This window comes from Geotrypetes seraphini, chromosome 10 (genome assembly GCF_902459505.1).
Source record: "Geotrypetes seraphini chromosome 10, aGeoSer1.1, whole genome shotgun sequence".
In the NCBI taxonomy this organism is placed as follows: Eukaryota; Metazoa; Chordata; class Amphibia; order Gymnophiona; family Dermophiidae; genus Geotrypetes; species Geotrypetes seraphini.
In genome coordinates this window covers 26,444,754-26,464,476 of record NC_047093.1, presented here as the reverse complement: position 1 = coordinate 26,464,476, position 19,723 = coordinate 26,444,754, and the positions used below count along the sequence as shown (strand labels likewise).

General features: G+C 43.2%; 1 protein-coding gene across 3 annotated transcripts in view; it reads left to right on the top strand.

Moving 5' to 3' along the window:
- The first annotated feature begins 14,525 nt into the window (after positions 1–14,525).
- The window catches only part of MYCBPAP (MYCBP associated protein), a 118,768-nt gene continuing 113,570 nt past the window's right edge, over positions 14,526–19,723 (top strand). For 2 of the 3 annotated variants that reach the window (XM_033960155.1, XM_033960154.1), the window contains exon 1: positions 14,737–14,773. In XM_033960155.1, coding sequence (XP_033816046.1) covers positions 14,740–14,773 — 34 coding nt within the window. In that variant the 5' untranslated portion in view covers positions 14,737–14,739. Of the gene's footprint in view, positions 14,665–14,736; positions 14,774–19,723 lie in introns of those variants that run through there. The other variant, XM_033960156.1, reaches the window with a different exon arrangement.

Here is a 19,723-nt window from a genome sequence, read left to right as displayed (position 1 = left end):
CATTTACAAGTACATGCAGTATTTTGTATTAAAGTTTTTGGTTGTGGAACGAATCGTCTGAATTTCCATTATTTCTTATTACATGCCATTAATGATTTTTATTCCGCTATTACCTTGCGGTTCAAGGCGGATTACAAAAGAGGATTTCTGGACATGTCCAGAGGTGTTAGAGTAGAGCAGGTTGCTTCAGAGGATTGAAATGTTTCATACGGTGTTAGTTAAGTCTTCATGGATTTCTTGAATAGCAGGGTTTTTATTTCTTTTCTGAAAGTTTTGTAGTCTGGGGTCACGAGTGGAAAGTTGGTGGTCTGGTTTTGCTGCCTGTGTGGCTAGAAGGCCATCGTATAGTTTTTTTCCGTTTGATGTCTCTGATTGGAGGGTATGTGAATGGTGTCTGGGTTCTCCTGTGTCTGGTTGTGGTAGTTTAGATTAGGCGGTTGTTCAAGTAGGCTGGGCTGTCACCATTTATGGATTTAAATAATAGACAGTAGAATTTAAATAGTATTCTTGCTTGAATTGGGAGCCAGTGAGTCGAGGTATGCCTTGGTGATGTGGTTGTGTTTTCTTAGTGAATAGATTAGTCTCAGGGCTGTGTTTTGTACTGTTTGTAGTTGTTTTATCATTGTTGCGGGGCAGGGGAGATAGAGGATGTTGCAGTAGACCTAGGACTAAAGACTGGAGGACCACTGTCGAAGAATTTTCAAACTTGCCTTAGGCTTCTCATGACCACAAATGATTTCTGTATTGTTTTGTTGATTTGTGATTGCATGGTGCAGCATCTGTCTATCGTCATTTCCCAGAAGTTTTAGAGTAGGTTGAATGGGGTATATGATTGAGTTTATTACTAGGTTTGTTATGGTTGGGATTTTATTTTTTTACGAGAAGTATGAATTTTGTTTTGCCTGGGTTCAGGTTTAGTTTGTAAGGAAATTCGCTTTGATATGAGTATTTTGGATTACAAGCATGTTTTCAGAACAAATTATGCTTGCAAACCAAGGTTTTACTGTATTACTATTACTGCATGTTATTCCAAGTGTATATATATATATATAGAGAGAGAGAGAGAGGTTTATTTTATGAATAATGTATATATCTATTTTAACTATTCTACAAGACAAATCATAAAGACATAATATTGAATTTCAGCTACAGGTGTGTTTCCTTTATACTAGGAGTGGACTAGAGGTCAAAATCCCTGGGTGCATATAGATGGCTGAAATACAAGCATGAACAGTTAGGAAGGATTTGGGAGCATGGGGAGGAGAATGAGAGAAAAAGGATCTGGGATTAAAGTAGGGGAGGGAAGAAGAGAAAAAGGGTTTGGAGGGAGAGGGAGGACTGCAAATGTGCTTGCCTGGTTATAACTGTTTAATAGCTCCTGGTGCGAGAGAGAAGTAATGTCGGAGAGCTTAGAGCACTTTTAAACTAGGTCCCAGTGCAGTGTGAATGGTTTGCTTTACTATTACTTAGGAGTCCTTTTACTAAGGCGCGCGAGTCTTAGCGCGTGTTAAATGCTAAAGCGTCCATTATATCCTATGGATGCGTTAGCATTTATCATGCGTTAAGATGCACTAGCGTGCCTTAGTAAAAGGACCCCTTAATGGAGTTCTTTCCTGATTCCATTTTATGGTTCATAGACAACCCCGCGAAAGACAAAGGCGCGCGCCAACAACTGAGCGCAAGACGGAGGCGTGCGCCAAAGAAAATTACAGTTTTTAGGGGATCCGACGGGGGGTTTTGTTGGGGAGCCCCCCCAGTTTACTTAATAGAGATCGCGCCGGCGTTATGGGGGGGTTTGGGGGGTTGTAACCGTCCACATTTTACTGTAAACTTAACTTTTTTCCCTAAAAACAAGGAAAAAGTGAAGTTTTCAGTAAAATGTGGGGGGTTACAACTCCTCAAACCCCCCACAACGCGGCGCGATCTCTATTAAGTAAAGTGGGGGGTTCCCCCCCACCCCCACCCCCCGTCGGAGCCCTACAAACAGTAATTTTCTGCAGCGCGCACCCCCGCACTGCACTCAATTGTCTGGGCGCGCCTTTGTCCCGGCGTGCTTTTGACCTGACATCCATTTTATTATACATTGCCTTGAATTAGTGTGTAAATAGGTGATCCAACAAATCTGAATAAACCATTAGGGAAAGCTGAAATGGCACAGACCTTATGAATCATAAATTTACAGCTTTTGTTAAATCAATATGCTTAATATGAAGTGCTCAGACCAATAAGCATATTGATTTAACAAAAGCTGTGATAAATTTATGATTTGTATGATCGTCATCACAGAATAGTATTAGCTATCTCCCTATTAGTTTGCACAGACCTTATGAAAGCAGAAGACCATTAGCCTAAAAAGAACCTCCTCCTGAAATGAGAAGTGACTGAAAGCAGGATTTTCCCCTACAACTGGGTGGCTTTTTGAGATATGACTTTTGCATCATGATTAAGGGCTCCTTTTACAAAGGTACGCTAGCGTTTTTAGTGCACGCACCGGATTAGCGCGTGCTAGCCGAAAAACTGCCGCCTGCTCAAGAGGAGGCGGTAGCAGCTAGCGAGCGCAGATTTTAGTCTGTGCTATTCTGCACGTTAAGGCCCTAACGCACCTTTGTAAAAGGAGTCCTAAGTTTTGAAAGCGGCGACATATAGCATCACCGGCTTCAAGCAGCAAACTGAGGGACTTTATTTGCTCATCTGCACCCTGGTATCCAGCATGCTTTTAGGCTCAGTTCTCCTGTCATATGGTTGTGTTGAACCAACATTTGTGGGAGAAACCTGAAGTGTTCCAATGGGTGTAAGGATGTAAATTGGGGATCGTTTGTTTGTTTTTTAATAAAACAACAAAACATAGATGTATAGCAAGATTGGCAAGTGGAAACTAAACATAAAAAAAAAAAAATCCCGGTGAACATGCCTTGGCCTGCAATTTATAGATGGACCATTAATTCCAGTTATAAAGGTCAGACTGAGTTAATACTAAAGGGGTCTGGATGGTTCAGGAGAATACTCACAGCCTTAGAGAATTTTTGTCTTTTGAGCATGGGTTCAGATCTCAGCTCAGGTGGCCAATTCTGTAAGACGGTGATGATCTCAACCCAATTTTAGAGGCCAAAGCAGAAATGTTCATATCAAAGCTCCTGTAAGATTCCTGACTTGTGACGGGGACAAGATGCAAGTGAGCTTGGAGGTAATTCTGATTGCCCTAGGACAGGGGTAGGCAATTCCGGTCCTCAAGAGCCGGAGCCAGGTCAGGTTTTCAGGATATCCACAATAAATATGCATGAGATAGATTTGCATCTCAAGGAGGCAGTGCATGCAAATCCATCTCATACATATTCATTATGGATATCCTGAAAACCTGACCTGGCTCCGGCTCTCGAGGACTGGAATTGCCTACCCCTGCCCTAGGAGAAACAGGATTACATGTTCTTGCATGCACAATTGGAAAACCAAGACTAGATCACAGAAATTTGGAACACTGGCAGCAGATAAAGACAATATGGCCTATCCAGTCTACTCAGCTCTACCAGTTATTAAGCACTGCAATCCCTTCCTTTTCCCCCGAGATCCTCTGTGCTTGTTCCAAGCTTTCTTGAATTCAGATACAGTCCTCGTCTCCACCACCTCCATTGAGAGGCTGTTCAATGCATGCATTCACTACTCTTTCTGTAAGGGAATATTTACTTAAATTACTCCTATCTATCCCCTTTCACCTTCATCCTATGACGCCATTCCAGAGATTCCTTTCTATTGAAAGAGGCTTGTCTCTTATGACAGAGGCATTTAAATATCTCCATGGCACAAAGACACATCTCCCCCTCCCACCTTTTTTCTAATGTTTACGTATTGAGATCTTTAAGTCTGTCCCCATACCCTTTATGGCAAAGACCACTCACAGAACTTCACCCCCTGTACTAAACTCCCTTGGGTTTTTTCAATCCAAATGTATGACCCTGCATTTTAGCTGCCAGAAGACTCAAGCATTATCCACACCTTCCAGGGTGTCTACCCTTTGTCAGATTTTGGTATCATCTGCAAAGAGGTAAAGCCTTCCTGTCAGCCCTACCACAATATCACATGAAAAACAGTGAAAACAAATGGACCAAGAATTGACCAGTCTTTCCCTACTGACATGAAACAATATGGCCACTCTACATGAATGATTAAAATCCCTAATATACAAGAATGCAAAGAGGAACTTAATGGATCCTTTGTGCCACAGGGTTCGGTGCTTGGACCCGTGCTCTTCAACATTGTGCTGAGGTCTTTTTCCTCCTTATAAACAAAAAATAACTAGAAGCAGCATCGTTTCGGAATGCTATATTGCATAGCTTTAGGAAGACATAGGATCCATTAACTTTCAATTAGTTCCATTTTGCATTCTTGTATAGTAATATATATTTTTGTAGACCTTGCCTATTTTTTTTTAATCCCTAATACACATATCACTGCTGTGCCACTTAAAGGAGTTCAAACAAATATAAAGTGTTATTTATTCAGCAGCATTATATTAAGTCACATGTGCTTTCCCCAAAGTGGCAGAAGTACAAATTATGGGCCCCTGAACAACTGTTTTGCAAACTGAAGTAAGATACTGGGTTAGATGGACCTTTTGTCTGACCCAGTATGCCAATTCTTATGTTCTAAAGGGCCCCAAGAGCAGATTGTGTCCATAAGAACTAGCCCTACCAGCGCACGCTCTTGCTACCAGGAACTTGTCTAACATAGTCTTGAATCCTTGGAGGATATTTTCTCCTATGACAGACTTCAGAAGAGCGTTCCAGTTTTCTACCACTCTCTGGGTGAAGAAGAACTTCCTTATGTTTGTACGGAATCTATCCCCTTACAACTTTAGAGAGTGCCTTCTCGTTCTCTCTACCTTGGAGAGAGTGAACAACCTGTCCTTATCTACTAAGTCTATCCCTCTTCAGTACCTTGAATGTTTCGATCATGTCCCCTCTCAATCTCCTCTGTTCAAGGGAGAAGAGGCCCAGTTTCTCTAATCTTTCGCTGTACGCCAGCTCCTCCAACCCCTTAACCATCTTAGTCACTCTTCTCTGGACCCTTTCGAGTAGTACCATGTCCTTCTTCATGTACGGCGACCAGTGCTGGAAGCAGTACTCCAAGTGAGGACGCACCATGGCCCGTACAGCAGCATGATAACCTTCTCCATCATTCCTAGCATTCTGTTTGCCCTTTTTGCCGCCGCTGTACATTGCGTGGACGGCTTCATCGACTTGTCAATCAGAACTCCCAAGTCCCTTTCCTGGGAGGTCTCTCCAAGTACCTCCCCGGACATCCTGTATTCGTGCATGAGATTTTTGTTACTGACATGGTTCACTTTGCATTTATCCACATTGAACCTCATCTGCCATGTCGATGCCCATTCCTCAAGCCTGATTATGTCACGTTGCAAATCTTCGCAATCCCCCTGCATCTTCATTACTCTGAACAGCTTGGTATCATCTGAAAATTTAATCACTTCGCTCGTCGTATCTATGTCCAGATCATTTATGAAGATGTTGAAGAGCACGGGTCCAAGCACCGAGCCCTGCAGCACCCCATTGGTGACGCTCTTCTAGTCTGAGTATTGTCCATTTACCCCCACTCTCTGTTTCCTATGGTCCAGCCAGTTTGTAATCCATGTGAGTATTTTACCCTCAATTCCATGGCTCTTAATTTTACGAAGTAGTCGTTCATGCGGAACCTTGTCGAACGCCTTCTGAAAGTCCAGGTATACAATGTCGACCGGGTTGCCCTTGTCTATCTGCCTGTTTACTCCCTCGAAGAAGTGTAGCAAGTTTGTCAAACAAGATCTGCCTTTGCTGAAACCATGCTGGCTGGTCCTCATCAGACCATGTCCGTCAACAAATCAATCTATATGGCTTAACTCCAAGATTCAAATTGGCGGATTTAAAGTCATCTGGAACCATTGGATTATTGCAGATATACGAGTTTTAGACAATGTTATTTTAAATGGTAAACTGCTTGATTTTTCACAGTTGCAGCAAAAATATGGTCTTAATAAAACACAAAGTTTTAAGTGGTTGCAACTGAAGCAGGCTATTCAGGAGGGGTTCCCTGAATGGAAGAATCTTAATAATCAATATAGTCTGGAATTCTTATGCTTTCAGGCGGGCTTCTTGGGACACCAAGCCGCACAGTGGTATAAATTGATAACAGGATCTATAAATAAAAAACCAAAGACTGGCCTCAGAGATATTTGGAGCATTGAGATTAAGCATCAAATTTCTGTATCTCAATGGCCACGAATTTGGTCTTGGAGGATGAGGTGTACAGTGTCAGCATCTATGAGACAAACTTGGTTCTTTTTGTTGCATAGAGCATTTTGGACCCCAGTTAGATTACAAAAGTTAGACAGCTTTAAGTCTAATAGATGCTGGCATTGTAAACTTGAAGTAGGGACTCTAGATCATTTATTATTCTACTAGTCTTTAAGCCCGTTACATTAACGGGTGCTAGAATAGATGTGTGTGTCTGTCTTTCTTTCTCTCTCTTTCCTTGGCCGCTTTCTGTCTGTCTGTCTTTATTTCTTTATGTCTCTAATTCACCGGATTTTTATTTTCTTATTTGTGTGTATGTGTAACCTTGTTCCAAGCCCCCTTTTAACTCTTTCCTCACTGCATCTGTTAGCTTCCTCGTGCCCCAGTTAGGAAAAACAGGCTGAGAATCAGAAGTCAAGGTTCCCAAAGCTCATTTTGTTTCTGCTACATGAACTGGAAAGTTCCTAGTGTAGGCGCCAGCATTAAATCCAAAACCCCCTCTCTCCCCCCCCCCCCAGTGGGGCAAGCCAGTTCTCTCCCTGTCTTCTTCTGGTCCTGGGGCTGAATCACCTTAAGGGCCTGGTACTAAATCTCATACTGATCTCGTGCAAGCGACCGCCTCCTCAGTGGCAACTAATCGGGTTTCCCCCAGCGCATCTGAGCCCTGTGCCGGGAGATCCAGGGGAAAGTCACCCCCGAGACCGGGAGGCTGCACAGACTGAGCATGGCCCCTATCTGCCGGGCTTCACCTTGCACAGCTGCTGCCCCTTCGAACGGGAACCGCTAGGTTACACTTGGTGCAGGCATACAGCGCTGCCATCCGAATCGGGCCGAGACTCCTGTCAACAACCTCTGATTAACACAACCCATCTGACAGATGCAGCCTACCCTGCTGATGTTTGGGGGGAGGGTGTAAAGCAGACATGAGGCGATCCCAACCTACACGGGCTCAGCTTCCGCATCTTATTGATTTGTATGGACATCATTTGAGTGGGGACTGCGGGGGGGGAAGAAGAGAGAGAGCGGAGAGGCGGTGACCGCTGCATCTTTCAACAGGGAGCAGGACAGAGTCTTATTGATTTGTATGGACGTCAATTGAGTGGGGACCGCGGGGGAGGAAAAGAGAGAGCGGAGAGGCGGCGACCGCTGCGTCTTTCAACAGGGAGGACAGAGCGTAAGCCGCGCATGCGCACTTCCTATGTGTCGCTACAGCTCACAGAAAACCGGCGCACACATAGGAAGTGCGCATGCGTGGCCTAGCGTTTTATTATATTAGATTGTCCCTTTATCATGGCCTTTTGGAAATCAATTTGGGCCCAAATTAATTGTTTATTAGAGAATCATGTAGCATTATCATATGATACGATTCTATTTGGTAGATCAATGAGAACAAGGAGTCAGATTTCATCAAACAACAATAAACTTTTATTGATTATTACATTACATTACATTACATTAGTGATTTCTATTCCGCCATTACCTTGCGGTTCAAGGCGGATTACATTCAAACTAAAAACAAGAATTACATTCAAATTAAAAGCAATAGAATATACGATGACATAGAATTTTTTAAGGTAATAAACATTGGGTAAAGAGTTACCAAAGGGAAGTGGAGGTCTTTAGGAGATAAGAATAGGGTGAAATTATGGGTTTTAGATAACGTTTGATAGATAAAAGAGTATTAGAGAGATCTAAGGGTAAATAGAGTGTTAGATATTTGGTTGGGATTGGTTGTGCTGGATAGGTTTTATGTGTTTTTTGAAGAGTATGGTTTTAATATCTCTCCTGAAGGCTTTGTAGTCTGAAGTCGAAGATAACAGAGTAGTGATTTGTCTGTCCAGTTTAGCTGCTTTGGAGGCTATTAGGTTGTCATAAAGTTTTTTTCGTTTGACATCTTTGGATGATGGGTGAGAGAAAAGTGAGTGGGATCTTCTGTGTCTGATTGAGGAGGATTGATTTAGTCGGCTATTCCAGTAGGTTGGGCCCTCTCCATTGAGAGTCTTGTAAAGTAAGCAGTAGAATTTGAAGTGAACTCTCGCTTCTATTAGAAGCCAGTGCGAGTCATTGTATGCCTCTGTGATATGATCATATTTTTTTAGGAAATATACAAGTCTCAGGGATGTATTCTGTATTGTCTGCAATTGCTTCATCATGGTCGCGGGACAAAGTAGGTATAGTATGTTGCAGTAGTCTAAGTAGGATAAGAGATTGTACCAATAGTAGGAATTGCTTCTTTTCGAAGAATGTTCGGATTTTTCTTAGATTTCTCATGGACTTCAGACTATGATGCCTTTATTATTTTGTTAATTTGGGGTTGATTATGACAGGGGTCGCCATTCAAAATATCACAAGTAATTGGAAAAACTGCAGTAGATTAAATTATATCTTCTGGTGGAATTTGTTGCGAAACATTTATAAAATGGAAAGCATAATTGTTACTCAAAAAGGGTATTATAATAAATTTAAAAAGATCTGGGGGCCATTGACAACTTATTGTAATGAATAGACACCATTTTCTAGTGAAAGTATATTTGCAAACGGGGGAGGAGGGTGGTTTATAGTTTACTGTGGGTTTAATCAAAAGAAAAAGAATATTTATATTGTATATTTTTGATTAAATGTTAAAGGAAAGGGGGGTGGGAAGGGAATAAATTTATATATTTGATGTTACATTAGAAAGAAATTCAAGTGATGTATTTAATTTCAAATGTTTTCTTATTTATACACTTGATGTAAGATTAAAAATGAATAAAGAATTTTTTTTTAAAAAAAGGTCCTTTATCAGTGCCTCTACCCCTTTTTCCTTGAGGTGCCCCTGCACTGCAGATGCCAAATGGGCAGAATTTACACCATTTCTTACTAAAAAGGTTTGCTTTTTCTTTGTAATGTTATAATGCTTTGCAAAGCTATTCAAGGAATTTGTACCACATGTAGCAATGACAAAAGATACATTATGTTCTGGCTTTCACAACCGCTGCAGTTTCCTTGCTTTACCTCAGTTCCTTTGTATCCATGTAACCTGAACAAGGGGTGAATTCAGGCCTTCCAAGCATCAGAACATGGTTTCACTATCTTCATGCTACACTATTTACCAAGAGTCAGTACAGAACTAGCCACACAGAGAGAACAAAGCAAGAGGACCAGACAAGCCACATCCTCATATCTTAAAGGAGCTTGGGGGGGAGGGGGGGAGGGGTTTCTAAATAGATCTAGGGGGCAGAAGAGATTCCAGGGGATTTCATAAAAGTGGTAAGAGGGGATGTTGGAAACCACAGGAAAATTAGTCTGACAACATTGGTGGAAAAATTGAGTAATAGAAACATAGAAGATGACAGCAGATAAGGGCCATAGCCCATCAGGTCTGCCCACTCTACTGACCCACCCCCAAGTCTACTATCCTAGGGATCCCACTCCTGGTGACAGGTTCCCTTGGCTTAACCCTCTAAGGGATCCCACATGGGCATCCCATTTGCTCTTAAATTCTTGCACGCTGTTTGCCTTGATCACCTGCACCGGGAGCTCGTTCCAAGGATCAACCATTCTCTTGGTGAAGAAATATTTCCTGGTGTCGCCATGAAATTTCCCGCCCGAGTTTGAGCAGATGCCCTCTTGTGGCTGAGGGTCCTTTGAGAAAGAGAATCTCTTCTTCCATCTCGATACGGCCGGTAATATACTTAAACGTTCGATCATGTCTCCTCTCTCCCTACGTTCCTCGAGTGAGTACAGCTGCAAATTTTTCAGCCTTTCCTCGTACGATAGATCTTTGAGCCCCGAGACCATCCTGGTGGCCCTCCGTTTCACCGACTCTACTCTCAGCACATCTTTTCGGTAGTGTGGCCTCCAGAATTGCACACAGTATTCCAAATGAGGTCTCACCATGGTTCTGTATAATGGCATTATGACTTCAGGCTTCCTGCTGACGAAACTCCTGTGGATGCAACCTAACAACTGTCTTGCCTTAGATCAGTGGTCTCAAACTCAAACCCTTTGAAGGGCCACATTTTGGATTTGTAGGTACTTGGAGGGCCGCAGAAAAAATAGTTAATGTCTTATTAAAGAAATGACAATTTTGCATGAGGTAAAACTCTTTATAGTTTATAAAACTTTCCTTTAACAGTTAAAAGGAAAGATATATAAACTATAAAGAGTTTTACCTCATGCAAAATTGTCATTTCTTTAATAAGACATTAACTATTTTTTCTGCAGCTCTCCAAGTACTCTATTTTTTCTGCAGCTCTCACATTTAAAGTTTAATATCTTTTCTCTCTCAAAACTGGCACATTTCAATCACTATATTGAAAATAAAATCATTTTCCCTACCTTTGTTGTCTGGTGACTTTATTTTTCTGTGCTTTCAACTATGTAACTATTGTAAACCGTTTCTATCCCATGTACTGTCAAATGTATCTTTATTGTAAACCGCTTCAAACTTCACGGTATAGCGGTATATAAGAAATAAATTATTATTATTATTATGTTTCCATGGCCTTCTTGCTTTCTTTTCAAAATCTACAATCTACAATCTACAATCTTTTCAAAATCTACAAAATCTTCCCTTCCTATCTCTCTCTTCTTCCGTCCTAATTCCATGGTCTGGCATCTCTTTCCTTCCTTTCTCTCCCTCCCTCCTTCCTTCCTTTCCCCTGGTCTGGCATCTGTCTCCTTCCCTTCCCCCATGCCATGACATCTCTCCCTCCCCCTCCATGGTCTGATATCTCCTTTCCTTCCCTCCCTCCCATGAACTTGGCTTCTTCTCTTGTTCTTCTCCTTCTTTCCCTCTCTTTCCCCAATTGGGTACAGCAGTAACAGAAGCAGCATTTACCTTCCCCCTTTCCTGTGCAGGAGAGGCATTTCTCTTCCCCTTTCCCTCCCTCTCCCTTTCCCTGTACAGCAGCAGCAGCATTTCCCTAGGATCCCCCTTTCCTATGTAGCAGAAGCATTTCTCTTTCCCCTCCCCTTCCGTTCTCTTCCTTGTGGAGCAGCAGCGTGTCTGGCCGGCTCGTTCCGTTCAAAGCCGCGGGTGGCGGCTCCTTGCGAGATCCGCGCTTGCGTCTGAAGCCTCTCTGATGTTGTGACATCAGAGAGGCTTCCGATGCAGGAGTGGATAGCACGAGGAGCCGCCAACCCGTGGCTTTGAACAGAACGAGCCGTCCACACACGCTGCTGCTCCAAAAGGAAGGGAAAGGGGAAGAGAAATGCTGTTGATCGTGTCCAGACTGCGGGCCGCAAATAAAACCTGGAGAGCCACATGCGGCCCGCGTGTTTGAGATCACTGCCTTAGATGAAGCCTTCTCCACATGATCAGCAGTTTTCATGTCTGCGCTGATGATCACTCCCAAATCTTGTTCTGTTGAAGTTCTAGCTAAGGTCTCACCATTCAAGGTTTAAGTTCTGCACGGATTTCTGCTGCCGAGGTGCATGATCTTGCATTTCTTAGCGTTGAAGCCCAGCTGCCAGGTCGAGGACCAAAGCTCCAACAAATGTAGGTCCTGTGTCATACTATCGGGTGAATTGCTGTCTCTCACTATATTGCATAGTTTGGCGTCGTCAGCAAATAACGTTATCTTACCTTGAAGCCCCTGAGTTAGGTCCCCTATGAATATCTTGAAAAGGAGCGGGCCCAAGACTGAGCCCTGCGGTACTCCAATGGTCACATCCGATGTTTTAGAGAGGGTACCGTTAACTACCACCCTCTGAAGTCTGCCACTCAGCCAGTTATTGACCCATGTAGTTAGTGTGAATGAAGTATCTCAAATCCAATGGGTAGCTGAATTCTAGGCTTTACCAGAGAAGATTGTTTCAAATAAATCTGATCAATTTCTGTGATCAGAGAACTAAAGTTTAAAAAAAAAAAATTTCCAGGTAGTTTAAACATAAATACATGAAACCAGAAAATGACAAACTTAAAACATAGTTACATAGAATTATTATATTAAGGTAATCAAACAACCCATTACTTTACAGTATGTATTCAAGAAAGCTTTTTATATTATTCTGCATAGGAGGTTCATAAATAAACTGAGCAGCCGGATGGTGGGTCTCAAAGCTGTAGGGCTGATTTGATTTGAGTGGTAAACAATAGAAGATATGAGTGAATAGCATTTTCACTCCTGAGAAAAAGAGAATTCAGTAATACTGCCTCAAGATCTGTTTTGGGACTAATTCTGTTCAATATCCAGTATGTATGGAGAGGTTAAAAGGAAAACTGTGCCTTTTCAAAGATGACTTTAGGATCTAATAAGAAAAGCATGGCGTGGTGAACTGCTCAGCAGTTGAGATTCAACACAAAAAGAAAAAAAAGTGTAGGAATCTATCAGTTTACCATGAGGATAACAGACCTTGGGAGATTACATCTGCTGATGTCAAGGTAGCAAAATTATATAGAAGGATCCATAGAGAGAAAAACAAAGCAATAGACAAAAAAAAGTATAGTTACTTACCTCTAATGTAGGTTCTCCGTGGACAGCAGGATAGTCAGCCACATATGGGTGTTGTCCCAACAGCTCCCAATTTGCGGATAAGCTCTCCAAAAGCTCAAGAGAGATTTTTTTTTTCTCTGAGCACATGCAGTGCCCGGACCCCACTGGGCATGCCCGAGCCCTACCCATTTCCCCCTGCTTTCCCCTAATCCCCAGTCTTTATGCAGGGACTCCGGGGGAGATCTCTCAGTCTGCAGGGCGAAAACCCCGATCTGCTGACTGCAGGGGCTGGCTTTACGCGGCAGCATGAAGTGACTCCAGGAGAGATCTCTCGGTCTGGTGAGACCCCTATCGGCTGCCTGCAGGGGCTGGCTGTACGCGGCAGCATGCAGGGACTCCGGGAGAGATTTCTTTGTCGGGCCGAGTGCAGGCGGGGGGATTAGCTGAGCCAGGGCACCTGGAAGCTCCTTGCCGCTGTAACTTGTGGTCCCCCGCTGCTGCATTCCGATGAGGATGGCTGCTGGAGGAAGATTCTCGGGCCTCACTTCTCTTCATGAAATCTCTCAGTGCCCTCTTCCTTAGCTTGCGTGCACGTGGAGACATGTGCGCACAATGCAAGCAACACGGAAACCTCGTGCGCCGGATCCAATCAGTGGGCGCACAATTCATGAGGATCCAGTGCATTCATCCTTCTCCTGCATCCCAGTCATTCAAGGTGATGAATAGAAAAGTTGTAATGGAGAGTTGTAGAAAATCCGACCGATGGGAACAGGCGGAAACTAAAGACTGGGGATTAAGGGGAAGCAGGGGGAAATGGGTAGGGCTCGGGCATGCCCAGTGGGGCCCGGGCACTGCACGTGCTCAGAGAGAGAGAAAAAAAAAATCTCTCTGAGCTATTGGAGAGCTTATCCGCAAATTGGGAGCTGTTGGGACAACATCCATATGTGGCTGACTCATCCTGCTTGTCCTAGGAGAACAGAGATAATTCTGTTCTACATGTCTCTATACTAAACTTGCCACAGACACAAATTGGTAAGTATAGATACTGAAACACCTAAATCAGTGTCTCTTAAATTTTCTCAAGCCGGGGCACAGTAAAAGTAGTGGCTACGGCTAGAGGCACCTGGAAGTGCATGGATGTCACCATGATGACATCATGTGCATGTGTGAGATCATCACATCTGTGCATGCGCAGGGGCCCTCCAGATGGGCCCTGAGACACCATTTGGGAGTGGCAGCAGGGAAGAGGACCGGAGAGGAGAGGCGCCGGCTGATTACCTACAGCGGTGTTTCTCAACTACTACAAGCACCCCCTAAGTCTAACAAATATCAACTGAGTACCCCCAACCACAGACCTCCCAAGCTCTGCACCTGGTGGCAAAGAGGCACGTCCTGTGGGCAAGTCTTCCTCAGGAGGCACATAATTTGCCATACACTGACCTAAAGGAAGGAATAGACATCAAATCTTAAGAAGAAAGAATGCTTTCTCCCCTCCCTTACTAGGTCCTTCAGCAGGGTTGTTCACTCCCTCCAGAAAGAGCAAACAAAATAGATCCCTTTCTGGGTTTTAGTCCATTGCATACCCTATTGATTTCTCTTCATCAGAAACTGCTATTTGCAAAAAAAACTGTTGGCCGACCTGGGGTGAACTAGCAACCCAGTATTCCACCCTCTATAAAGCCAGGCTCAACACCCCCAAAGCTCTCTCAGTTTGACTGGCATTGGACTACACAGAAAACACCTTCACCCCCTCTATCCCAGGCTGCTCTGCTACGCTTTTTTTTTTTTTTTTGACGCGTCAAGTGGCGTTCGCCGGAAGCTCGGCGCGGCTGGCGGCCTTCTGGCCACCGCCTCGCCAGTCTCGTTAGCCCGATGTTTAGGGTTCCCCTGGAGATTGGCGGACTGCGGGGCGGAGAGGTTCTGGGGCAGGGAGCGTCGATTGGCAAAAATGTCCCATAAACAAGGCAAGATCCCCCTAAGTAATGACGGGAGAGGAGCAGAGGCTGACTTCAGCGATCTGCGCCTCGGTCTGTCCAGGAATGCCCGTGCCTATGCCTGTAGCGAAGAGGATAAGTAATGGGGGGAATAGCATTCAGATAGTCTAGGATTAGGAATGTATTTGCAAATGACTATGAAAACTATTTTATTTATTAACCGCCTTTTCATGAAGAGATTCACCCAAAGAGGTTTATAATACACTGTATAATATAATAATAATAATTTTATTCTTATATACCGCCATACTGAAAAAGTTGTAGGCGGTTCACAACAAGGTGAGCTAATACATGGGATACAGCTAAAATACAAATTAGAATAATGGACTTAAAAACAGATAAAGACAGAAAGCATTTACAATATAATGCAGAAAATACCGGCATGGCAGGGAAAGAAGTAATACATAGAACATATAAAATACATCAAGTCGAATATAAGGAACTTGATTGAAAAAATGAAGCAGAATGCATATCTTGAATTAAGATATGCATCTTGAATTAAGAATGCATTAATATATGCATTAAGAAGGCATATCTTGTACTCTTGTATTTTCCCTATGTGTCCTTGCAGGCTCACACAGTGGTGTTGCGAGGGAGGTTGGCGCCCGGGGTGGGGGGTGCCCAGCATTGCCATGCTCTACACCCCCTACTCTTCCCTGCCGCTTGAGTGCCCCCCACACTCTTCTCCACCTCTTGAGCGCCTCCTGCCCCCCACATACCTCTTTAAAAGTTTGCCGGAGCGAGCAACATCTTCCACCTGCTGCTTGTGCCGGCCTCGGCTCCCTTCTGACGTCGTGTCCTGGTCCCGCGACTAGGAAAGGTCCACCTTGGGGGTTAGTGCCCAAGAAAAGGATCTGGGTGTCATCATAGACAATGCAATGAAACCTTCCGCCCATTGTGTGGCAGTGGCCAAAAAGCAAACAGGTTGCTATGAATTATTTAAAAAGGGATGGTTAATAAGACTAAGAATGTTTTAATGCCCCTGTATCCCTCCATGGTGTGAGCTCACCTGGAGTATTGTGTTCAATTCTGGTCTTCTTATGTAAAGAAAGATATAGCGGCACTAGAAAAGGTTCAAAGAAGAGCGACCAAGACAAAGGGGATGGAACTCCTCTCGTGTGAGGAAGGACTAAAAAGGTTAGGGCTCTTCAGCTTGGAAAAGAGACATCTCAGGGGAGATATGATTGAAGTGGATCAATTTTTCACTCTGTCAGAAATTACAAAGACTAGGGGGTCACTCGATGAAGTTACAAGGAAATACTTTTAAAACCAATAGGAGGAAATATTTTTTCACTCGGAGAATAGTTAAGCTCTGGAATGTATTGTCAGAGGTTGTGGTAAGAGGGATAGCATAGCTGGTTTTTAAGAAAGGTTTGGACAGTTTCCTGGAGGAAAAGTCCATAGTCTGTTATTCAGAAAGACATGGGAGAAGCCACTGCTTGCCTTGGATCGGTAGCTTGGAATGTTGCTACTCTGTGGGTTTTGGCCAGGAACTAGGGACCTGAATTGGCCACCGTGAGAATGGGCTACTGGGCTTGATGGACCATTGGTCTGACCCAGTAAGGCTATTCTTAGGTTCTTATAATCTAACTATGGTACATAGGGCAATGGAGGATTAAGTTACTTGCCCGGGAACACAGGGAGCAGGCTCTGGTATTGAGATGCAACCTCAGGATGCTAAGGCAGCAGCTCTAACCACTAGGACACTCCCCTCCCTCTCAGGAACTAATCTTAGCTGTAACTTAGAGGGTACACAGTACTGGTTATTACTCAGTATGACACATAATTGTAGTTTTGGTCAGATAGGGCTACCAGATGTCCGGATTTATCTGGACATGTCTTCTTTTTAGAGAACTGTCTAGGTGTCTGAATGGCTTTCTTCACTGTCCAGCCCAGGGACAGTGTCAGCATACAGGGCAGTATAGAGGCATTCCAAGGTATTCTTGCCAGTCCCTCACCTATTTTCTCCGGCTCTGCTGAAATTTAATCTTCGGACCAGCCAGCAGCAGCAATGAGGTGAACCTGCTGCCATTGGCCTCCCCTAGAAGCTGCCTCTCTGGAGCAACTTCCTATTTGGTGAGGAGGACAAGACTGGTTGAAGGCGGGCCGGGGCGGAGTCATATATCCTCTTTTTTGACTTCACAAATATGGTAACCCTATGATCAGATATATTTTATTATTTATTTATTTTTTTTCTATACCGTTCTCCCAGGGGAGTTCAGAACGGTTTACATTAATTTATTTAGGTACTCACGCATTTTCCCCTGTCTGTCCCGGCGGGCTCACAATCTACCTAATGTACCTGGGGCAATGGGGGATTAAGTGACTTGCCCAGGGTCACAAGGAGCAGCGTGGGTTTGAACCCACAACCCCAGGGTGCTGAGGCTGCAGCTTTAACCACTGTGCCACACACTCCCCAATGTATCAAATGCTTATACACTCAGAGTTACTGGATAAGCTATATCTTGGATGATAAAGTAACACCTATTAGAGAAATGTTTCTGGAAAGCCCACAAGTTCACAGCTAAAGCTATGGAGAGCCTAGGTCTGCAGGTCCCACAGACAACACCCTAAAAAGCCATACTCAAAGTATAAGCCCAGGATTATTTGCTACACATAATATCCCTGGATTCTATAAAGGTCACCCAAATTTGTGCGCAATCCTGAGATGCGCATGCAGTTTAATTGGTTAATTAGCAGTATTAATTGGGTGCTAGCAATTTTGACGTAAATTGGCACCAATTAGGATTTGTGAGAGCATCTGCCTATGCACTATTGTATAAAAGTGGGTGCTCGAATCCCTTAGCGTGCAACCCAAAAGTGGGTATGGGTGGGATGAGCGCCGAGTGCTGATTTTTGTGGGCACCGATTTTCAGCATCATTTAACTCTGTCTACCCTCCTGGCATCGGCAACTCTGCCTAACCATATGTCTGTTCCTTAATCCAATGTCCCCTCTCTGCAATTGTACACAATATTCCTCTATGATATTGTATCTCCTCGGCCTATCTGACCCCCAAAGCAATAAATGTTTATGTTTATTAAAATCTTTATATACCGCATATACAGCCAAAAATGGATCAAAGCAGTTTACAATATAATTCAGTCAAAACTATGAAAAGAACTCCATTTAAATAGAAAAGAAGAAAAAAGTAACATTCCTAATACATAATATTATATAACAATCTAACCCCTTCTTTTATGAACGCATAGATGGGTTTTAGCGCCAACAGCGGGGGTAACTGCTTCGACGCTCATGAGCGACGGAGCAGTTTCTGCCACTGCCGGTGCTAAAACCCGCACTATGCGTTCGTAAAAGAGGAGGTAAATTAATACAATAAAATGAAAAATTCATTCATTCATTAATAAAATGAAAAATATAAGAATATGTACATGCAGATTGAAGTCCCGAATTCACAACCCTTCAGTTCAAAAAGGCCAGTTGAAAAAAATGTGTCTTTAAACATCTTTTAAAATTTTGGAAAGATTCTTACTTTATTCTACAGGCATACTATTCCATAAAATTGGAACTAAAAAAAAAAAAAATGCACAATTTCTGGTTGAGGCAAGATGAGCCTTTAGAATATGCGGTACCACTACTCTGTTATCATTCAGTGGTCTTAATAATTGCCTAGGCGCATAGAATAAATCTGTTTACACTCTCTGGGCAGCTTCTTCAGCAATGTAACCTTCCTCTTCAATGTAATGTAACCTTCCCCATGTCCCTGCATGGGCCTCTTACCTTGCAAATCGCTTTGAAACTGTACTGGATAAGTGCGATTCAGAAAATTCTGATTAGATTAGACTCTGACCCAGTACCACATGTAAAACAGTTCCCTGATAGGATAATAGATGAGCTGGTCACATTAATCATCTTGGAACCAATCACATATAGATGTACATGTGAAAAGGTTATGGGCAACGTCTGAGACGCTGATGGACAAGACACAGACCAGGGTGAATTATGATATCAGACAGGTTTAGACCAGTGGGCATAATATAGGTATGTCAAATGTCTAATGTACAACATGATATATGTAGTTCTGTATGCAGTAAGCATATATTGAGATTTGTATAGTTATATATATATTTGTATATGACTATAAAGCTAAATATTGACTAATAGAGTACACTTCCCCCTCCGTATTCGCAGTTTCACCAATTGCGGTTTCAATTATTCACGGTTTTTCATTTGCAGGCTCCGCACCCCCCCCCCCCCCAATTGATAAGCTTTAGAAAACAGAGCAGAGTTAAATGTCAGTATTTTCAGTGGAAAAGGGTAGATATTGAGGTTCTCCAGGGGTCTGTGCTGGAACCTCTGCTCTATAACATTTATAAATGATCTAGAGATGGGAGCTACTAGTGAGATAATTAAATTTGCTGATGACACAAAAGTTGTTAAATCTCAAGAGCATTGTGAAAAATTGCAAGAGGACCTTACAAGAATGGAAGAATGACATTTAAGGGTCCTTTTACTAAGGCAAGCTAGCCATTTGAGCGCACGTGAAATATTAGCGTGCTCTAAACGCTAACGCGTCCATTATGGATGTATTAGTGTTTAGCGTGTGCCTTATTAAAAGGACCCCTTAATGTGAACACCTGCAAAGTGATTCATGTTGAATTCAAACTATAGCTATGTGATACAGGTTAGGAGTCACCACAGAGGAAAAGAATCTAGGCTTCATCTTTGAGGATATGTTGAAACCCTCTACTCAATTTGCAGTGGTGGCTAAGAAAGCAAATAGAGTGTTATAAATTATTAGGAAAGGAATAGAAAACAGAAAAGATAATATTATAATTCTTTTCTATTGCGCCATGGTTCTAACACACCTCAAATAGTTATGCAAGTTCATTTTTCAATTCTATCAGTACTCTGGGATGTATACTAGAGAATGACAAGGGGAAAAATTCTGTCCCCGTCACTGCCCCGTCGCCGGACCACCATCCCCTTCACCGCCCCGTCCCCGTCTCTGCCGTCCCCTTCACCGCCCCATCACCGTCCCTGCTCTCCCTTTCACCACCCCGTCCCCG